The following is a 22,158-nucleotide window of genomic DNA, read 5'->3' on the forward strand; positions in this document are numbered from 1 at the left end:
AGTCTCAGCTTCACTGTAGCTGTCTTTGATGAGTCTCAGTTTCACCGTCTCCACTAAGTCTCAGTTTTACTGTAGCTTTCTCTGACAAGTCTGTTTCACTGTCTCCACTATGTCTCAGTTTCACTTTCTCCACTAATTCTCAGATTCACAATAGCTGTCTCCATAGAGTCTCAGTTTCACTGTGTCTGACTCCACAGAGTCAGGAGTGGAGACGCACTGCTGCGCTCTCTGTGGTAACACAAGCCTTGACTAAAACAGGCACCGATCAGCACACTGTGCTTCCTGTGGAACCTACCGGTCAGACCTCCTAACTAAGACATCGTCAAACCTCGTTCATATGGAGCTGTATCATTTCCAGGTGAGAGAGGACACAGCCAGGGGATCAGACTCCATTAGGACAATAATAATCACTTTAAGTCTATTTTAAATTTACAGTGTAAGTAATACAAAGAGTCACAGTCAAATACAACGTACCTACTCCTCCAACATATCTGGACCTCATCATAAAACGTCATTATCTTTAACAAGTCTCAGAGCTCCAACAGGAGCTGAAGCATGGCGTGGTGTTGAGCTGTGTATGGTTTTACAGATGGTATCTGTGTTGTGGTTGTGGTAATCTGCCTGCAGGCTGCTGGATTATAACCTGAAAACTTCACCCAATCATAAAACAATGAGGCTTATCAGCACATCAGCAGCCTCCAGCTCCACAGGTGGAGACGGGTCATATGTGAGCAGCTGTCAGTAATGATGATTGACAGGAGCCCCAGTGGTGACAGATGTAGTGTTTAAAGAGGTCTGTTTTATTGTGAAGGTTTGTGTGTTTCTATACCTTCATCACGTGTGTGCAGATTGCAGTCTGAGACTCTGCTGATGGTTTGAACACAGCGTACACGTTCATACAGGATGTCCACTTTACAAGATGTAATAACACACTCCAGTCTGTCTCTCTAACCCTTTATTTCATGCTCCATTAAAATATCACCCTGCTCCTCTGCTTTGATCTCTCCAACATAAACTGTGATCCTGACCCTCCTACATCGACCCCGCTCCCTCAGACCATCTCCCCCCGTCCCCTGAGCAGACCATCACAGCAGGGCTATAAACTCTCAGCTAGCCCTGCTTAATGACTTTCTGAATGGACTGTTATGCACACGCACACGCACACGCACACACACACACACACACACACACACACACACACACACAGGCAGGCAGGCAGGCAGACACACGCTTCAATAAGCAGGGACATGAGAGTATATGGGAATTCAGTCCCACAGATGATTCTGCTGTCTGAAGAGGAGGACTGAAATTATCAGCGAGAGGACACAGGAAGTGTTGACCTGTTAGCATGAAGCACTGTGCTAACATGACTCTGTGTAATCACAGGACAGAGACAACAGGTGAACAGGTGAGTCACATACTGATGGAGGAGATAACATGGAGAGACGAGCTGTGATTGGTTCAGAGCGAGCAGCGCTGAGAGAACTGAAGCCATCAGAGCAATCAGAGAGAACTTTATTACTCTGTGATCAGTCCTCTGACAGACACACACATTAATTTAATACTTTATTAAACAGCTCACCACACAGCACTGCACTTTAAAAAATCGATATCCTTGTTCCTTTAAGCTGCACACAAGCTGAATGAAGCCTTATTTATATTTGCAATCAAATGACTTATTATCTGAGGGTTTTTCAAGGTGCAGCATGGACCGGCAGGTGACCAGAGTGACTGATTTCAGCCTGTCTGTCCTCTCAGGTGTCTCAGGTTCACACAGCAGCCACAGTTTCATGCAATGGGCACAGCCACACTAACAGCTGAAGAACTCACCAATGATTGGGTTTAGTCTTTAAGTATAATGTGAGGGTTAGGGATGTGAAGGACTGACTCCTTTCATTCAATGATTAGAAATGTTGGTGCTACGATTAAAGTCAGAGAAATAATCACAGTTTCAAGATCTAGATTATTAAGTCTTCTTTAGTTCTTCCACAGAAGAAAATCCTTCTTCTGACCTACAAAGCTCTTAATGATCAGACACCTTCATATCTTAAAGAGCTCATAGTGCCCTATTACCCCTCTAGAACACTACGCTCCCAACATGCAGGCCTGCTGGTCGTACCTAAAGTCTCTAAAAGTAGTATGGGAGGTAGAACCTTCAGTTATCAGAACCTCTCCTTTGGAATCATCTACCAGTCAGGGTCCGGGAGGCAGACACCCTCTCTACTTTTAAGAGTAGGCTTCAAACTTTCCTTTTTGATAAAGCTTATAGTTAGAGCTGGATCAGGCTTGGACCAGCTCTTAGTTATGCTGCTATAGACTTAGACTGCCAGGGGAAGTACGTCAGAGTAAATGGCTGTACCTCTGAGGTGGTCACGAGCAGCACCGGCGCACCCCGGGGGACTGTTCTGGCGCCATTCCTCTGCACTCTCTACACCTCCGACTTCCGCTTCGACTCCGGTTCCTGTCACCTCCAGAAGTTTTCCGACTCCTCCATCGTTGGACGCATCAGTGAAGATGACGAGGAGGAGTACAGAGGACTGAGCTTCATCACGTGGTGCGACAGCAATCACCTGAAGCTCAACATCAGCAAGACTAAGGAGCTGTTGGTGAACTACCGGAGGAACAGGAGGCCCCCAGCCCCAGTCCTCATCCAGGGGGAGGAAGTGGAGAGGGTGGACTCATGCAAGTACCTTGGGGTCCAAATAAACAATAAACTGGACTGGTCCACCAACACTGACGCCATCAACAGGAAGGGACAAAGCAGACTGTTCTTCCTAAAGAGAGACTCAGGTCCTTCAGTGTCTTCAGCAGGCTTCTGAAGACCTTCTATCAGTCTGTGGTGGCCAGTGCTCTGTTCTTTGCTGTGGCGTGCTGGGGTGGAGGTATCAAGATGGGTGAGGCCAGCAAGCTCAACAAGCTGGTAAAGAAGGCCCGCTCTTCGGTTGGCCTAGAGCTGGACAGTCTGGAGTCAGTGGCTGAGAGGAGGTTGATGGACAAACTGCGAGCCATCCTGGAAAACCCCTTTAACCCTTTCCATGATGAGCTGTGGCTGATGGGGAGCTCGTTCAGTCAGCGCATCATTCCACCATGGTGCAAGACTGAACGCTTCAGGCGCTCCTTTGTGCCCACCGCTATCAGACCCCCCCTGCTGATACGGACGTGCTGGACTCCAGCGGCAATGGCTACTACTACTCGTCTCATCCCTATCACCGCTCCCTCTCTCTCTTATTCTCCTCTTATCCTCTTGTATCCCTCTTTCCAGACCCAACTGGATCGAGGCAGATGTGTGTCTAACATGAGTCTGGTTCTGCTCGAGGTTTCTGCCTGTTAAAGGAAGTTTGTCCTCACCGCTGTAACTATCTAAATACTGTGAGGTGCAATGCTCATGGTGGATTACAAATAAATCTGTTTTAATTGTATTATTTTGGATGGATGTCTGTTTATAACTAAACAAATATTTATAATTGGATATGATAACTTTCCATTAAATTACCATCAATTCACAGTTAACTCCCATGGAAAGTTTCCAATCTGGAATATTTCCAAAATTCCCCAGCTTAACTTCCCATGGAAATTTACTGGAAACTTTCCAGAAATTTACCAGAAATATTCCACCCCTTTACAACCCTAAGTCTGAGCCTTCACTTTTATGACTGTATGTCTGCGGAGATCATTTTTTTGAGTCTGCTCCACATGTTGATATTCAGCTTGTTTAACATTTTGTACGCCTCAATACGATCCGTAGATCGTTACATCTCTGTCTTAGATTTTCTATTTCACTGCTTTTAATGATTTGTGAGTAACAGTATCAGTTTAAAATGAAGGTTTTAAGTCGGTCTGTGTGAGAAGTGAACATGTCTTCTTTTTTCTAACCACATCATGACACCTCCTCTTAGAGCTCTGAGGGCGTCTGACTGTCAGACACAGAGCTGACCCAGCTTGAGATCAAACAACACAACATGCTCCACAAGGAAATATATAGATTCAGGAGCCGAGTTAGAGAGACGTACTTGGTCTGACATCCGTCAAACATCCCTGTGTTGATGAAGTATGGACAAACGATGGTGGTCTTCACTCCGTCTTTCCCCAACGCCAACATCTCCAGACCCACCGACTCAGCAAAACCCACGGCTGCAAACTTACTGGCACAGTAATCTGTGGAGAGAAACAGCAGGTGAAAACATGGTCACCTGTAAAGAGACGACAGAGGACAGTTCTAATCTGACGCCCCGGTCTGACAGAATCTGTGTTATTAGTATACATGTATCTCCTCCAGAGGACCTGTGGTGCAGGTTTCTGCAGGTCTGAAGCCTGCCTCTAAACGCTCACTTTACACTCAGAGTTATTTTCTCTCTGTAATGACGCTCTGTGAGTCTGATCTGTGATGGAGGGCAGCCAGCATCATGACCTGTGTTAATGAAGCCACACAGCCTGTCTCATTAGAGCTGCTGTGTGCAGCTTTTAGAGATAAATCAACAACCTCTGCAGAAACCTTTGATGAAAGAACTCTGACATGTGGAACAGATATGAAGTGTGAGGAACGTCCAGGAGGAGAGAGCTTTTATAATCAGTACCTCATTTCTTTTAAATGCTGTCTGTGATTTTAAAACCACAGCTCCAAAGACAGACATGACTCTGTAATGGAAATTACCAAGAGTTCCGGGGTCTTTTTGCCCCCAGAACTACTTTCCCCTGAACTAAAAGGTTCCTGTGCCCCCATTGTTGTCTGCATTTCGACCGCAGGCTGAAGTCCCAGGTAGATTGAGCAAATCAGGCCAGTGACGTATGGAGGAAAAAAAAGGAAATGCACTACACCACCAGACCGGTAGAGGGCAGTAAAACAAAAAGGCAGGTATCATTATGAGCAACACAACAGTTAGCCTGTTAGCATGAAGAGACTCAGCTGGTCTGTTTTAGATGGTGCTATATTTCATCACAGATGGATTCACTGAATCAACACGTGAGAGGAGATAAGCGCGAGTAGCAAAGACGTTTCAACACGGCTTTAAAATCCTTTTGAACTCAAAAAGCCGTGGCAGAGATCGGCCGGTGTTTTGGTTTAAACAGCGACCCTGTTAACTGCAGACTTTCAGCTGGATGCCTCCCTCATAAACGTCTTTAGACCATCATTAAATGTCTGATGAGGATATTTTGAAATCTTAATAAAAACTAAACTAGTTTGCATTCCCAGGAACTCCCTCTGTGTTTCAACAGCTGTGTAAACTCCACAAACACTGACACGTTCAGCTGAAGGTCTCCAGTTTACAGGGTCACTTTTAAAACCGTAACACCGGGAGGAGAGACGCATTCACGGTGGGCTGAGAGAAGACTACTGTTACAAGCTGCTAAATCAAGAGAATCACAGCTTCTTCTTGAAAAGTACACACACATACAAAAAAGATAGAATAAATAAAAACTAATGAAAGAAAGAGAAATCAAGTGAGTCACAGATGTGTGTGATGTTATTGTGGACGGAGGGAGGAATAAAAACACTGAGGTTAATCTACCAATCAGACACGTTCAGCATTGCAGGTCCTGCCCCCGAAAAGCCCCTGGTCCTTTGAAAAGTACTACCCCTGAACTAAATTTAGACCCTGTGTCCACCGGTCGAAACGCACAGAGTTCAGGTCGCTAGTTTCAGGGGAAAGTTCCTGCTGTCAAATACTAAATGAGCATTTAAAACAATAACATTTTTCAGTCTCAACATTTGATTTGTTGTCATTGCACTATATATCTTTTATTACATATAGACTTTAAATTTTTTATAAACGACTACAAATCTGTTTTAAACAACATTTGACTCAGCATCTTTTTGGCCTGGGGTTTTAAATGTATTTAAAATAACAGATATACGTTTGACTGAAGTGGGTCTTTATCAGTTCTATGTCAAAATGATCTAATCAAAATGTCATGTTCTACAGATATGATGATGACTCTGTAGACTCTGAACTGTAGCTATCAGTCAGATTTACAGAGCAGTATATCTATGTGGTGAGAGACAGGGTCTGTTACAGCCTGCAGGGGGAAGTTTAAAGGGATAGTTCAGTGTTTTTGAAGTGAGGTTATATGAGTTTTATGTCACTAGTAATTGTACTAGCAGCTCAGCTCAGCCTCTTTAATGAGAAACAAAACGCAAGCTAGGCTACAGTTTCTGCATATTGGATAAGTTGAGACCTTCCACTTGATTTAGGTGAATTTGAAAGACTCTAACCCGAGCACTCATCTAGGTTTAGGTGTACGCTCCACTTGTGATTTTTTCAGCACTTCACTTTGCCACCAGAGAGCCTGTTTGTTTTTGCACTATTTACAAACACAACAGACGTCCTCTTTCGCCTGCAGCGCATGTAGAGAACACGTAGATAACATGTAGAGAACACATAGAGGACATGTAGAGAACACAGAGAGAACTTGTAGAGAACACGTTGAGAACACGTAGAGAACAGGTAGAGAACATGTCGAGAACACGTAGAGAACATGTAGAGAACACAGAGATAACACGTAGAAAACACGTAGGGAACACAGAAATAACACGTAGAGAACACGTATAGAATACGTAGAGAACACGTAGAGAACACAGAGATAACATGTAGAGAACACGTATAGAATACGTAGAGAACACGTAGAGAACACGTAGAGAACACATAGAGAACACAGAGATAACATGTAGAGAACACGTATAGAATACGTAGAGAAAAACAGAGAACACGTAGAGAACACGTAGAGAACACGTAGAGAACATGTAGAGAAAAACAGAGAACACGTAGAGAAAAACAGAGAACACCTAGAAAACACAGAGATAACACAGAGATAACACGTAGAGAACACGTAGAGAACACGTAGAGAACACGTAGAGAACATGTAGAGAAACAGATAACACGTAGAGAACATGTAGAGAACAGAGAGATAACATGTAGAGAACACTTAGAGAACACAGAGAACATGTAGAGAACACGTAGAGAGCATGTAGAGAACATGTACAGAACACAGAGATAACACGTAGAGAACACGTAGAGAACACGTAGAGAACAAGTAGAGAACATGTAGAGAACACAGAGATAACACGTAGAGAACACATAGAGAACATATAGAGAACACAGAGATAACACGTAGAGAACATGTAGAGAACACAGAGATAACACGTAGAGAACACAGAGAACATGTAGAGAACACATAGAGAACATGTAGAGAACACAGAGATAACACGTAGAGAACACATAGAGAACATGTAGAGAACACAGAGATAACACGTAGAGAACATGTAGAGAACACATAGATAACACATAGAGAACATGTAGAGAACATGTAGAGAACACGTAGAGAACATGTACAGAACACAGAGATAACACGTAGAGAACATGTAGAGAAAAATAGGGAACACGTAGAGAACATGTAGAGAACTGATACAGATACTACGTCCATATTCTATACACCCTATGGGTCAGACTGAGTCTTATCCTGTCTTGGTGTTGGGTCTCTGTTCATAATTTGACATAGAGTGGTCTAGACCTGCTCTGTTTGTAAAAGAGTCTTGAGATAACGTTTGTTGTGATTTGGTGCTATACAAATAAAGATTGATTGATTGATTGAAACGTTTACCTCTTTATTACTGAGCACAGGTGGAACAGACATCTTCCCGCTCTGTTTACACTTCTTACTAATGATAAACATGGTCGTAGAGTAATATACACTTCATTAGTTTTATAGAAAATGTTCAACCTTCACTGGAATGAGCCATGAAAGAGGAGAAGAAGAAAATGATGACAGCGTAGTCTGCACAGACAGTGTTTGGTTCTTTGGTTACTTAACAGACAGAGACCGGCAGAGAGAGAGAGAGAGAGAGAGAGAGAGAAAGAGAGAGAGAGAGAGAAAGAGAGAGAGAGAGAGAGAGAGAGAGAGAGAGAGAGAGAGAGAGAGAGAGAGAGAGAGAGAGAGAGAGAGAGAGAGAGAGAGAGGTGACACCATTGTTCATTAATGCATATAAAATATGTAATATATGGTTGATATGTATGTGATGAATATAATATGTAATGAATTTGGTGTGTGATTAATGTATATATGGTGAGTGTAGTGTGTTGTGAATATATATAATGTACTGTATGAATTTATGTGCTTTAGCAATAACATCTTGCTGTTCATGCCAATAAAGCAAATTTGAAATTGAAAAAAAAATTGAATTGAGAGAGCCTGGAGTCACTCTGACCTCTGGTTTTATCAGCCCGCTCTGCCTCCAGCACCGCTGGTTTTGTGGTGTGTGATTATTTTGAGACTACGTTTGTAAAGTCAGTGTGTCACTCTGCTCATCGTCCCCAACAAGTACCACCGTGTTAAAGAAAACAACAGCACTAAGACTAACGCTTATTAACTCATAAAACACCAGAGGAGGCATGTTTTGAGGAGCGAGTGTAAATGTTGTGTTAGGTGGCATGTCGAGTGCAGACGTGAGACCCAAAGGTCTGCATGCTTCACTCTGATATCAGGCTTTACAAGGGTTACATGTTAAGGTGCAGAGAATGAGTCAGCTGTTTATCCAGCATCAACATGAGGTGGCAAAGGGGAGGATGCCATTTGGTGTTTTGGGTTCCCCCCTCATAAAACTGTCAGCTGATCCCCCGGACTGAGTTCACTTAGACCAAACAACAGCATGAGAGAGGCAACATTAGCACACTGCTGTTAGAGGACTTTAATGCTTATATAACCAGGTGATAGGACTCTATCCTGTGTGAGAGAAATGTAGGTGAGAGGTCAGTCAGAGGGCAATAACAGGGCTGTCCCTGGACTCCATACTGCAGGCTCAAGTTCACTCAGACTATCTGACAAACATGTTCAATGATAAGGAGTTCAAAACACAAGAGATGATAACTGTCCGTGTGTGTGTGTGTGTGTGTGTGTGTGTGTGTGTGTGTGTGTGTGTGTGTGTGTGTGTGTGTGTCCCCTTGTCAGTGAATGTATCCGCTCTTTAGTGATATAACTGTAATCTCTGTCCCATGACTTGACCTTCAGCTGAGCGTCAAACATTATAAACCTATTCAAATAGAGATCCTGGTGCTTCTTCTTGTGTCGTCTGCTGATGACAGGAAGAAGGAATGACCTGCGATCAAACGTGTGAACATCAGCCCACTGGACTCAGTCTACAGCTGAAGAATCAATCAACCCATCAGAGCAGGAGACAGAGCTGGCTAAATCCACCTGAAGAAAATGATCCTGAGAGCTAAAGAGTCGGAGCGCCTGGGCTCTCTGAGTCAGACACAGGACACACTCTGCAGAGACAAAGAGAGCTCTCACTTTGTCCATGGGAGGCACCAAAACTTTATTTACAGGAGCTTTAAAGCAGCTGCAGCAACAAATAAATCACCACACATCTGAATCAGTGTCAATGATCAGACACCTTCATATCTTAAAGAGCTCATAGTGCCCTATTACCCCTCTAGAACACTACGCTCCCAACATGCAGGCCTGCTGGTCCTACCTCATGTCTCTAAAAGTAGTATGGGAGGTAGAACCTTCAGTTATCAGGCCCCTCTCCTTTGGAATCATCTACCAGTCAGGGTCAGGGAGGCAGACACCCTCTCCACTTTTAAGAGTAGACTTCAAACTTTCCTTTCTGATAAAGCTTATAGTTAAGCTGGATCAGGCTTGGACCAGCTCTTAGTCATGCTGCTATAGGCTTAGACTGACACACTGGGATCCATCTCACCCCCTTCCCCCCAACCCCCTCATCACTTACTTTAACTCTTCCTGTCCCATTAAAGTTACTAACCATAGACCTTTCTGGAGTCCCTGAGCTCCCTTGTCTCGTAGGTTCCTCTGAGCTGCCGTAGACGTCCTCCTGCTGTGGACGTTCCAGACTCCAGCTGATACGGACGTGCTGGACTCCAGCGGCAACAGCTTCTACTACTCGTCTCATCACTATCACCGCTCCCTCTCTCTCTCTTATACTCCTCTATGCATCTCTCCAACACGGTCTCAGCAGATGGCTGTCTAACATGAGTCTGGTTCTGCTCGGGGTTTCTGCCTGTTAAAAGAAGTTTTTCCTCACCGCCCTGCAGACGCTGACGATCCAGGCCATACATGCATACAGGAGCACACAAACCAAAGCCTGCAGGTGCATGACAATTGTACTTTATATTACGGCTCATCTTCTCCCTGTGTAAAGAGCGGCTTTGTTTCTGCTCTGACCTGAAGCAGCTCTGTGTTCATTTTCTGCAAACCAGAGATCCATCAGGAGGATCAGGAGGAGCTGTCATGTTCATCAGAGCACTTCATAAAGATGACTTTGGACATGTTTTAAGGTACAAAGATCCCTCACCTGCCAGTCCGTTGACACCAATGAGTCCTGCAGAGCTGGCGATGCTGACCAGATGTCCGTGATTGTTGGCGACCATGGCGGGGAGGAAGGCTTTGTATGTCTGAGCAGAGACAAACAGGAGACAGATCATAGAAACTCAGAGAGACAGGAGGTCTAGGCACCAACTGACCCCACCAGGGCAGAGCGCTCCATGAATATCAAGACCAAACTAAAACTACGGTTAGTAATCTTCATCTCTGAAATGGAGTGATAAAGCTGAAGGTCCTGGAAGAGGAACAGTAAGAGGACCCTGAGTGTTTTACTCAGTCAGGACCTTAATCTTTGTCTGAAATACAGGTTATCTGTGTTTGAATAGATACGACTCTAAACGTGCGTCTTCAGGATCCACACGCTGTTCCCCTTCATGTATACAGAGTGTGTGACTGACCCAGAAGTGAGCCATGGTGTTGACCTCCATCGTCTTCTCAATCAGAGAGTCCGGGGCCTCCATGAACTTCTTTCCCGTCACGATGCCGGCGTTGTTCACCAGGATAGTGACGTCACCAACCTCCCTCTTCACCTGTGAGAATAGAGAGACGTCCTGTCAGTGTGACGCACTTTAACCACAAAGCTGACTGAGCTGCAGGACGCTCGGCTGATGGAGTAAGAGTCATGGTAGTGATGGTGTGTTTAATGATCCTATCTGCTTCACAGGTTTGACTGAGGGAATAGATTTCTGGAGGACCATGGAGTGATCAGAGGTTTAAACATGACACGAGTCTTAACATAAAACAGGTTATTAACAGGATCTTATCAAAACAGATGATCATCAATACAATATCAGGACACATGACTGCAGCTCTCAAGGTCTGTCTCAGGGCACCCTTAAGGCCACTGCAGGATCTTTACCTCTGAACTATGTGCGTTTCGACCGGTGGACACAGAGTCTAAATTTAGTTCAGGGGTTGATAATCTGCCCCTTAAAAAGCCCCTGCTAGGGGGTTAGTACTTTTCAAAGGTCCCGGGACTTTGAGGGGGCAGGACCTGCAATGCTGAACGTGTCTGATTGGTAGATTAACCTCAGTGTTTTTATTCCACCCTCTGTCCACAATAACATCACACACATCTGTGATTCTCTTGATTTCTCTTTCTTTCATTAGTTTTTATTTGTTCTATCTTTTTTGTATGTGTGTGTACTTTTCAAAAGAAGAAGCTGTGATTCTCTTGATTTAGCAGCTTGTAACAGTAGTCTTCTCTCAGACCACCGTGAATGCGTCTCTCCCGGTGTTACAGTTTTAAAAGTGACCCTGTAAACTGGAGGCCTTCAGCTGAACGTGTCAGTGTTTGTGGAGTTTACACAGCTGTTGAAACACAGAGGGAGTTCCTGGGAATGCAAACTAGTTTAGTTTTTATTAAGATTTCTAAATATCCTCATCAGATATTTAATGATCGTCTAAAGACGTTTATGAGGGATGCATCCGGCTGAAAGTCTCCAGTTAACAGGGTCGCTGTTTAAACCAAAACACCGGTCGATCTCTGCCACGGCTTTTTGAGTTCAAAAGGATTTTAAAGCCGTGTTGAAACGTCTTTGCTACTCGCGCTTATCTCCTCTCACGTGTTGATTCAGTGAATCCATCTGTGATGAAATATAGCACCATCTAAAACAGACCAGCTGAGTCTCTTCATGCTAACAGGCTAACTGTTGTGTTGCTCATAATGATACCTGCCTGTCCGTCTGCTTCTATGGTGTCATCTGTGATGAATGACATTCCTCTTTGTTTTACTGCCCTCTACTGGTCTGGTGGTGTAGTGCATTTACTTTTTTTTCTCCATACGTCACTGGCCTGATTTGCACAATCTACCCGGGACTTCAGCCCGTGGTCGAAACGCAGACAACACTGGGGACACAGGAACCTTTTAGTTCAGGGGAAAGTAGTTCTGGGGGCTAAAAACCCCTGGAACTTTTGGTTGAAATATACCTTTAGTCACTGTTTTTAAAGTCTGTCTTTTCTCTAAAATTAAACTCAGGTTATGTGAAGAAGTCCGAGCCGCTGCAGCATCCAATCATTGAGAGGTATTCGATAAGGGGGCTTGTCTATAAGTGAAAAGACTTCAACGATGTCTCTCCTCTCTCCTCTGAGCAGCGTTAAGAGCTTTGGGACGCAACTTAATATGGCGGGTCAGTAAGTACTTCCAGCTCGGCAGAGGAGAGAGGAGACTGCAGTTAAGAGCTTTGAGATCCACCCCATGGGTAAGGCGGGAGATAAAGGAGGGTCTGTGTCCCACTCTCTTTATCTCTGAATGGAAAAGAATAAACCCGCCATAACTACACCTTTTTATGTGGACACTGAACCCTGAATCAGTGTCGATTAGTGTCCCAGAGAATGAGCACATCACAGCATTGTAGAAGTATGAGAGGCACGGCCTGTAGACACACAGCAGTCAGCTCCACACACACACACACACACACACACACACACACACACACACACACACACACACGCACACACGCACACACACACACTACTTTTCCACCCTGACGGCTCTGATGCTACACACCTTCCTCCCTCCACGAGGTCTGTTTCTCCCTCTGAGGGAGGATCACAGACAGACAGATTCACTCCACCACTCCGCCTCTGTGCGTTACGTTTCAGGCGAGGTGTAGCAGGGCGTAAATATCCCCCCTTATGAGAGTATCTAAGAACCACAACATGTACCGGTCTGTTCCTCTGATTATCATTACTGTGTGAGCTCGCTCAGTTCAGCTGTCTTTATTAGAGTATGGAAGCTTTCTAGAGTTTGGGGATGGACGGGGGTCCTTGAGAAAATTATTGGATGTTTGATGATCCAGCAGTATTTATTTATCAGGTCATACCTTTACTGAGAGACCAGCTGGAGAGAGTGAGGACATATGGGGAGTAGAGAGAGGGATGATGGGCAGTTAAAGGTTGTGGCTAAGAGTTGAACCGGCGACCTCTGAGGCGAGGCCTACAGCCTCAGCACAGCACTATGCTCTTCTCCGAGTACTCGGTCTTTGGGTGGAGTCATATTCCAGAGACACAGGAGGGCTGATGTTACTGTGTATTCAGTGTGTTGTTGTATGTTTTACATCACAATGCTGGACTCCTCAGGGCATCATCTCTGACTTGTTCCCTCTTTCTTCAAATCTTCATTTGTCCGCCTCAGGGCAGAAGAACAACAACTCCTCCCCCTCTGGTGTTTGAACGCCTCACTGTGTTTGGTGATCACAGAGAGTCTGTAGGTTTTTTAGACTCCAGAATTTAACATTTGAAAAATGTACGACCCACACATCCTGGGTTACACTCACCTCCTTCATTTCACCTCCTGCTCACTGTAACTGTGTTTGAGTGTCAGCTTAAGTCAACGTTACATGTAGAGCTGGGCGATACTGAAAATGATGTTATCATGAGAAAATATTTCATATCAGTCAACATCGATAATTATCACAATAAATATCAAATCATGATTTCATTTAAATGTAAAGTCAGGTTTTTGCTCCTAATTGAAAGTTGAAGAAAGCAGACAGTTTGTTAGTTTGTATCTGGATTTAGTTTCTGATGAACTTCTTGAATCCATCGTTTCTGATGGTGCTAACAGGAAGCAGGTCTTTAATGAAAGATGAGATTTTTTTCCAGTGGTTGGGGGTTTCATTACATGTTTATTTATGTCATTTTTTATTGAACATTTGTTATATTTATATTGAGAAAAAAATATATCATGATAATTATTGTTATTGAATTATCGCCCAGCCCTAGTTACATCTTAAAGCACAGGCATGGACGGATCATAAAGGACAAAAAAGCAATAAGATACTGAGATGTATCGACTTCAATAAACATCCAGTTTATGATGAACATCATCAGCTGTTTGCTGCTCTCTCCCTAACAAGTTACAGGACTGCTGAAGAGGGGCACAGTCACACTCTTCAGCTAAGCAGCTGTTGATGCAGAGCTGAACTCTAATAACGACTGTTTACACAACATGCTCCCTCCCTGCCTCCAGGGCGGGGGCACACACACACACACACACACAGAGAGAGAGAACAACTTTCCTGGGATACACCCTCGTGTATATTTAAGGTGTTGGTGGACCCTGCTCCTGCACACATACAGATAAATGTTCAGAGTTGTGAACATGAGTGGCAGTCGTTTGTCTGAGCCCAGATCACATCCTCACATACCAACAGTTAGTGCTGGGCGATAAATCGAGATCATTCAAATTCCTCCATCACTCCATTTGGACTCCAGCAGGTCACACCCTCCCCCCTCATTTACTTCCTACAGACACACACATACACCACCAACAACAACAACACCAACACCAACAACAACAAAATGGCAAATGGCGACAGGTTAATAAGGATTTCATTCCAGACAGTCTCCATCAGTCATGTGGACCTGGTCCAGTTTGCAGCGTCAGATCTCCAACAAGCCACAGTAAGCCAAAAAAAAACAGAACCAACAATTTATTTCAACGTCTTTAAAATAAAAAGTGTTGCAGGTCAAGATGGAAAAGGCGGATACAGCCCACGATCTCAGCGTCCACACCAAGCGACAACCTCTGGCCTAAAAATATGAGTCCAATGCGGAAGTGCTAAAGACTGCAGTTCAAGGTGGATCCACTTGAGGCTGACAGGGAGCGGTGACACACCCATTCAAAGAGACGATCTTTACAGCAGAAATAAACATGTTTACAGCCTGGTTCAAAAGACAAGTGTAGTCTGGTTAGCTCATTTCTCTATCAGCACACACTGGATACTACATCCATATCTTATACAGTCTATTGTCCACACTTACACTCTCACTGACTTTGAGATGCGTTCCCGCTCAGTCCATGAGGATTCAGGGCTGTCTCACTGTCGAATCTTCAAGTGTGTGAGGGATCTCTCTTTTTGAGCCCTTTATGCCCCCTTACGGTAAGTGAGCATATCTGCAGACTTAACGGAAGGGAATTACCCAGAGTTCATAGCATTGTGACGCAAAACAAAGGATCCCCAGGGGAAGTCAAACTCTCTCTGCAGACTTGGGAGCGTCCTGCATCTTTCCTCTTGTCTCAGCCGGTCTCAGAGCTTAAACAGCGTGTTCTGTTTTCTGTTTTAAGAGCGGTTAGCTCGTTGCTAGCTCTTTTTCATTGTTGTGAGATTCCTCTGTTCTGATCTGTTTGTTCTTCTGCGGTATATAAACTGCTGTTCACGTTCCCCTATTTCATGCCATTAGCACCACTGCGCGGAGTCATAAAGTAGTGATGCAGTGAGTCAAACTGACGGGGAAATGTAGGGCCGTATTTATCTAATTAAAATACTGATAGTCAGCCCCTGATATCGATAATATTGTATTTTAAAGAGCTCATAGTGCCCTATTACCCCTCTAGAACACTACGCTCCCAACATGCAGGCCTGCTGGTCCTACCTCAAGTCTCTAAAAGTAGTATGGGAGGTAGAACCTTCAGTTATCAGGCCCCTCTCCTTTGGAATCATCTACCAGTCAAGGTCTGGGAGGCAGACACCCTCTCTACTTTTAAGAGTAGGCTTCAAACTTTCCTTTTTGATAAAGCTTATAGTTAGAGCTGGATCAGGCTTGGACCAGCTCTTAGTTATGCTGCTATAGGCTTAGACTGCCGGGGGAACTGGCACTCCAGCTGATACGGACGTGCTGGACTCCAGCAGCAACAGCTACTACTACTCGTCTCATCACTATCACCGCTCCCTCTCTCTTATTCTCCTCTATCCCTCTTTCCAGACCCACCTCAGTCGAGGCATGATGGCTGTCTAACATGAGTCTGGTTCTGCTCGAGGTTTCTGCCTGTTAAAGGAAGTTTGTCCTCTCCACTGTAACTAGCTAAATACTGTGAGGTGCAATGCTCATGGTGGATTAAGGTGGGGTCAGACTGAGTCTTATCCTGTCTTGGTGTTGGGTCTCTGTTCATAATTTGACATAGAGTGGTCTAGACCTGCTCTGTTTGTAAAAGCGTCCTGAGATAACGTTTGTTGTGATTTGGTGCTATACAAAAAAAGATTGATTGATTGATAATTTATCACACAGGTCAGGATGACAATATATATCCATATTGATATTTTGTCCTACCCCTTATCACACCTATACCTGCCCCTCCTGAAACAATGACAGGCTGGAACTAATGTTCACAAGTTCTGCAATCCTAAATAAAAACCTGTTTGTTTTTTTAAAGGAAAATAAAAAAAGATCAAAATCACAAATCGAGTTTGGTGCAAATAAACTGAGATAGCATTTTTAGTTTGTATCGCTCAGCCCTATCCAGAATGTTATATGAACAAACGCAGCTTTGATTCTGGACAGTTGGGCAGGTGGGCAGGTGGACGGGTGGGCAGGTGGACACCAAAATCTCAAACACATCTGTAATCATCTTAATTTTTCCCGACCAGCTTTGATGAAACTCTTTCTGACCACAGTCGTTCTGGTCCACGGCAATAAAAGTTTACGGTGATGTTTTATTAATGAAAGAAACTAAAGAGGAAGTGGTGAGAGCTGAAGGCTGGCTCCGGGTCGTAAACACTCATCAAATATTCAGGAGCTCAGTTTGTGATGATGGTATGAAGAGAGACGACTCAGAGACAGAACCATAAAGGATCTCTGGCATTTCACATAATGAGAGATTTCATTTTAAAGATTTACTTGATTTTAATAAACTGCCCGGTTACCATGAGTTTCATTAAAGTCTGCTGTTTGCTCACTTTACAATATTCTGCAAATATTTGATTTATGTTAATATTGTTTCAGCAAATAACAAACCCCCGCTGCAATCTGCACCAGCTTCATCTGCTGTGGAAACTTTTGCTTGATTTCATTGCGGCACACAGAATATCACTTCATCAGACATCTTCCTCTGCAGCTACTCTAAACTTCACTCTGTCATTTCACACCACACAATGATCTAGAAGTGTGTTTCACCTGTGTAGGTCACCTGTCTGTTTTTACTGAGCGTGCTCAGATCACCTGAAGCTGGGTCCGGTGATGCAGCTCAGGGGTTAAGTTATGGGGTTGAAGTTGCACACTCACCTGGTCGGCCACCCGGTACACCTCGTTCTTGTCGCTGCAGTCACACAGGTAATAATGGACTCTGCTGGCTCCGCCCTCTTTAGCCAGCCGGGCCGTCTCCTTCATGCCGTCCTGGTTAATGTCCCACAGCACCAGCACCGTCCCCAACGCCGCAAACTCCTGAGCCATGAGGCGTCCGATGCCGCTACCTGCCCCCGAGATCAGCACCACCTCCCCCGCCACATTCTTCTTCTTCATGGGCACAAAGAAGAAGATGAACGACTCGATGTTGTACCAAAGGGACAGCAGGAGGACTTGGAGGGTTTCCAGGATGAAGTTCATGATGGACCTAAAGAAGGAGAAGAAGAGGATAAATGTGATGTTTGTTAGCACGTTAGCTTCAAAGGGATAACACAACAGCATGAGAATCAGATGATAATGCAGAATGGTTTTTAAGACTCTCAGTCCAATAGTGTGACTGACGGTGCGGAGAGCAGACATTCAGAGGACATCCTGAATCTCAAATATCTAACACCTCAACTGTTACTGCACCGTTTCATCCATTTATCCATTGAGATGTTTCCAGCCTGCAGTGTATAACAGAAGCTGTCTTTATGCTAAACAGTTAGCTGTCATGCTACGGAGAACATTATTTCAAAATAGCTCTGAAAGGTTAATCCTTCCCCCACTGAGTGCCCGGTGTTGCATCAAAGTTTGCTCCCCATCAGATTGCGTGCTTCCCTCTGTGATGAAGGTTAAGATGAGAGTGCTCAATAGGTTAGGTGATGTTTACAGATGGGAGTGTTACAAGAGGGGGTGTTACAGCAGGGAGTGTTAGAGCAGGGAGTGTTACAAGACTGAGTGTTACAGGAGGGAGTGTTAGAGGGGAGTGTTACAGGAGGGAGTGTTACAGGAGGGAGTGTTACAGGAGGGAGTGTTACAAGAGGGAGTGTTACAGGAGGGAGTGTTACAAGAGGGAGTGTTACAGGAGGGAGTGTTACCGGAGGGAGTGTTACAGGAGGGCGTGTTACAGCAGGGAGTGTTACAGCAGGGAGTGTTACAGCAGGGAGTGTTACAGGAGGGAGTGTTACAGTAAGGAGTGTTACAAGAGGGAGTGTTACAGGAGGGAGTGTTACAAGAGGGAGCGTTACGGGAGGGAGTGCTACGGGAGGGAGTGTTACAGGAGGGAGTGTTACAGGAGGGAGTGTTACAGGGGTGAGTGTTACAGGAGTGAGTGTTACAGGAGGGAGTGCTACAGGAGGGAGTGTTACAAGAGGGAGTGTTACAGGAGGGAGTGTTACAGGAGGGAGTGTTACAAAAGGGAGTGTTACAAGAGAGAGTGTTACAAGAGGGAGTGTTACAGGAGGGAGTGTTACAAGAGGGAGTGTTACAGGAGGGAGTGTTACAGGAGGGAGTGTTACAAGAGGGAGTGTTACAGCGGCGAGTGTTACAGCAGGGAGTGTTACAGCAGGGAGTGTTACAGCAGGGAGTGTTACAAGAGGGAGTGTTACAGGAGGGAGTGCTACAGGAGGGAGTGTTACAGGAGGGAGTGTTACAGGAGGGAGTGCTACAGGAGGGAGTGTTACAGGAGGGAGTGTTACAGGAGGGAGTGCTACAGGAGGGAGTGTTACAGGAGGGAGTGTTACAGGAGGGAGTGCTACAGGAGGGAGTGTTACAGGAGGGAGTGTTACAAGAGGGAGTGTTACGGGAGGGACAGTTAAAAGAAGGAGTGTTACAGGAGGGAGTGCTACAGGAGGGAGTGTTACAGGAGGGACAGTTAAAAGAAGGAGTGTTACAGGAGGGAGTGCTACAGGAGGGAGTGTTACAGGAGGGACAGTTAAAAGAAGGAGTGTTACAGGAGGGACAGTTAAAAGAAGGAGTGTTACAGGAGGGACAGTTAAAAGAGGGAGTGTTGACACTTTTCAGATGAAGCTAAGCTCGCTATCAGCTACCCTCATGTGATCTTCTGACAGAGGTGAAAGAACGCTGGTTTGTAGATTTCTGATGGACATGATGCGCGTGCACACACACGCACACACACACACACACACACACACACACACACACACACACAGGTTCACTCTGTACTGTGTACAACCCAAAGAACAGCTGACACTGAACATTTAAGGTAACATTAACACTCACACTAACTTTATATTTGGTTATCTATTGCACATCATCCTCACATATTTGTCTCATATTGTTTTGGCACGCGCCCAGCTGATTCACGACCATATGATGGTGACTGATTCAAAACCGGTCCTCAGCACATGTGTTTTTCACTACCTCAACTCATGTCTCACTCAGCAGTAAGAAAACTACAAAACATTCTCATAGTGAAAGTTAAAAACACAAACAAACATGAAATGTACGCTCTGCAGGAGGCGGGCAGAACGGCAGGACAGGATTTGATTGGTTTCATCATTTGGCTCCTGATGGCAGGGATTGGTTGGTGTTTTCCCAGGTTTACTCCAGCTGTGGATAGCAGCTTTTTTCACCTCTTTTTTAAGAACACATTATGGATTGATTACCATCAGAACAGGAAGATCATTTTAACCAGTATAACAAAAAGTAGATCTAAATCTGACTACCAACCCCAGCTTTAAATACTAATAATCATCAAACCTGAGTGGATAGTTGAGCTAACAGCAGTATGAGGGCTGGGAAAAACCAGAATAACAACCAGGGAGCAGTTGTGTTTGTTAAGTCAAACGACTTTAAATTAAACCGCTGACAACAAAGTTACTTATCTAATTAAATCATATTTAAAAATACCTATTTCTTCTTCTATTTGGCATAGAGATGAGTATATTTAACCATATTTCTCAAAATCAAACTTTCTGTTCGGCTCTGATAGGCTGCAATCATAACAGCCTTCTTAGATCAGTGTAAAACAGCTGATTTGATAGTTAACAAACACAAACAGACCTCTTAGTGTGAATTATTCAAACTTCCTTACAATCACTACAAACACCTTGTCTCAACAGCCCTCTGTAATGTGAGCTTTTCAGCACCATGATTTAATGATCATGATTTAATGCAAAAACATGACATGCAAATGAAGACATGTCAGTTCCATGAGCAGAAGCTATTACACGTTTAGTTTGTCAGATAATAACTGGAGCAGGTGAGATCTGATGTCCACACCTCTCTGACCGTGTAGAGTTTACCTAAGTGTGTAAAAGTTAGTGTGTGTAAGAAAGTGATGGAAGTTAGATTCCCACTGAAACACGTGGAAACAGCCCGTTAAACTCATGTTCTGTGTTTACACTGAGCTGGGACTCAGTCCACAGACTCCTTCAGGAACTTAGTAATAATCGTCACATTGATCGAGTTCAGAGATAATGCTTTCAGCCGTGGAGGATAAGTGACACAGATATAACGGACTCGGCCTGATAGTGTCACCGTGTTAAAGTGAAAACCGTCAGACTTACCGGGAGAAGAGTGTGGAGAGTCTGCAGCTCCGTGGATCTAACAACGGCTCTGTGTCAGCTCTGACCCAGACCTTTGCTCTGTTCTCGGGCTAATGTTACGACACAGAGCGTGGAGCTGTTATCACGGAGGCTGATTAAACTAGGTGAGATAAAGAGGGGGCCAAAGGCTCCAGGAGCTGTTACCGTACCGTGCTGTGAGTTTATCCGGAGCAGGGAGTCTGTGTACCGGGCTGGGCTGGGTCTCTGTTCCGGCAGAGTTCGTGTAGCCTCGGGAGAAGAAAAGAAGCAGGATGTCACTTCAAACAAACTCCGAGCAGAGCGCTGCTCAACGGCGTGACGTAACAGCCTGTCAACCAATCCCAGCCCGCGAGGCGCCTCTGCGCAGCGAGGCATTCTGGGACATGTAGTTCGGGAGCTTGTTCACTTTATTACATGACAAGCACTCATTAAAAGTACGGAAAGGGATCAGGACCATGTGTGAAAACCTCTTGTTCTGCTTTTCAGATCAGATTCACAAACTGAGGTCATTTACATTCAAATAGAAGGAATGTGGATACGTTCTGGGTCAAAGTTCTGAGTCAAAGTTCAGGGTCAAAGTTCTGGGTCAAAGTTCTGAGTCAAAGTTCTGAGTCAAAGTTCTGAGTCAAAGTCGAAAAAATAACTTAATCAGGATGAAATCAAATAAATTGACATACACATGTGGCAAGGCGAGCAGTGATGTGCAAAAAGGGCAACGCCACCTGGGGACTAGACAATTTAACCGAAACTCAACAAAAAGGGGGCACGCAGTTTGAATAAAATCCACAGGACCAGATAACGTGATTTCAAAAATGTTAAAATACTTTAATAAACAATTGTTAGTTAAAACAGACTACATGAACCTGCAGACTAAATAAGGAATAAACAGTGGTATGGGGCCTGCCATTATTGCATGGTTTTAAAGGTGACATATTACGCTCGTTTTCATCAAAATATATTGGTCTAAGAGGCCCCCTACACATGTCTTTAAAGTTTATGCTCAAAAAAACACTTTGAAATCAGATTTTGGCATGCCTGAAAAGCCCTCTTCTTCAGTCCTCCTCAGAACAGTCTGTTTTCCCTCTGACCACGCCCCCTCAGGAAGTGGATGTGGCCTCGGCTCTCCAGCACGTTGATCTAATGTTTACATGTTGGCTGAATATACACGGCTGCTCACAGACCCACGTTACTTCAACCCTCTGAATCTGATCCAGAATCTGATCCTGACGGAGGGGCGCCTGCAGCAGGACCTTTCTGAACCATTGGTCACAGATTTAGTGTTTCTTGTTGTTTTACTTGTCAGTATGTCGACATGTGTCTTGGTACACAGCTACGGACATGTAGCTATGTGGCTATGCTAACTAGCACTAGCACTTTTCCATGATAA

At 44.5% G+C, this 22,158-nt stretch overlaps 1 protein-coding gene across 4 annotated transcripts in view; it reads right to left on the reverse strand.

Moving 5' to 3' along the window:
* The window catches only part of LOC117826890 (epidermal retinol dehydrogenase 2-like), a 46,534-nt gene extending 25,446 nt beyond the window's left edge, over positions 1 to 21,088 (reverse strand). Inside the window, exons 1-6 of one of the 4 annotated variants that reach the window (XM_034703306.1) lie at positions 20,942 to 21,088; positions 20,754 to 20,842; positions 17,341 to 17,668; positions 10,734 to 10,865; positions 10,307 to 10,406; positions 4,011 to 4,155 (exon numbers count right to left, since the gene is read on the reverse strand). In XM_034703306.1, the coding sequence (XP_034559197.1) occupies positions 4,011 to 4,155; positions 10,307 to 10,406; positions 10,734 to 10,865; positions 17,341 to 17,661 (698 nt within the window). In that variant the 5' untranslated portion in view covers positions 17,662 to 17,668; positions 20,754 to 20,842; positions 20,942 to 21,088. The remainder of the gene's footprint in view (positions 1 to 4,010; positions 4,156 to 10,306; positions 10,407 to 10,733; positions 10,866 to 17,340; positions 17,669 to 20,753; positions 20,843 to 20,941) is intronic. The other 3 variants (XM_034703304.1, XM_034703305.1, XM_034703303.1) reach the window with 3 other exon arrangements.
* Between the last annotated feature and the right edge of the window lie 1,070 nt (positions 21,089 to 22,158).

The sequence above is a fragment of the Notolabrus celidotus genome, chromosome 15, assembly GCF_009762535.1.
Source record: "Notolabrus celidotus isolate fNotCel1 chromosome 15, fNotCel1.pri, whole genome shotgun sequence".
NCBI classification, from domain to species: domain Eukaryota; kingdom Metazoa; phylum Chordata; class Actinopteri; order Labriformes; family Labridae; genus Notolabrus; species Notolabrus celidotus.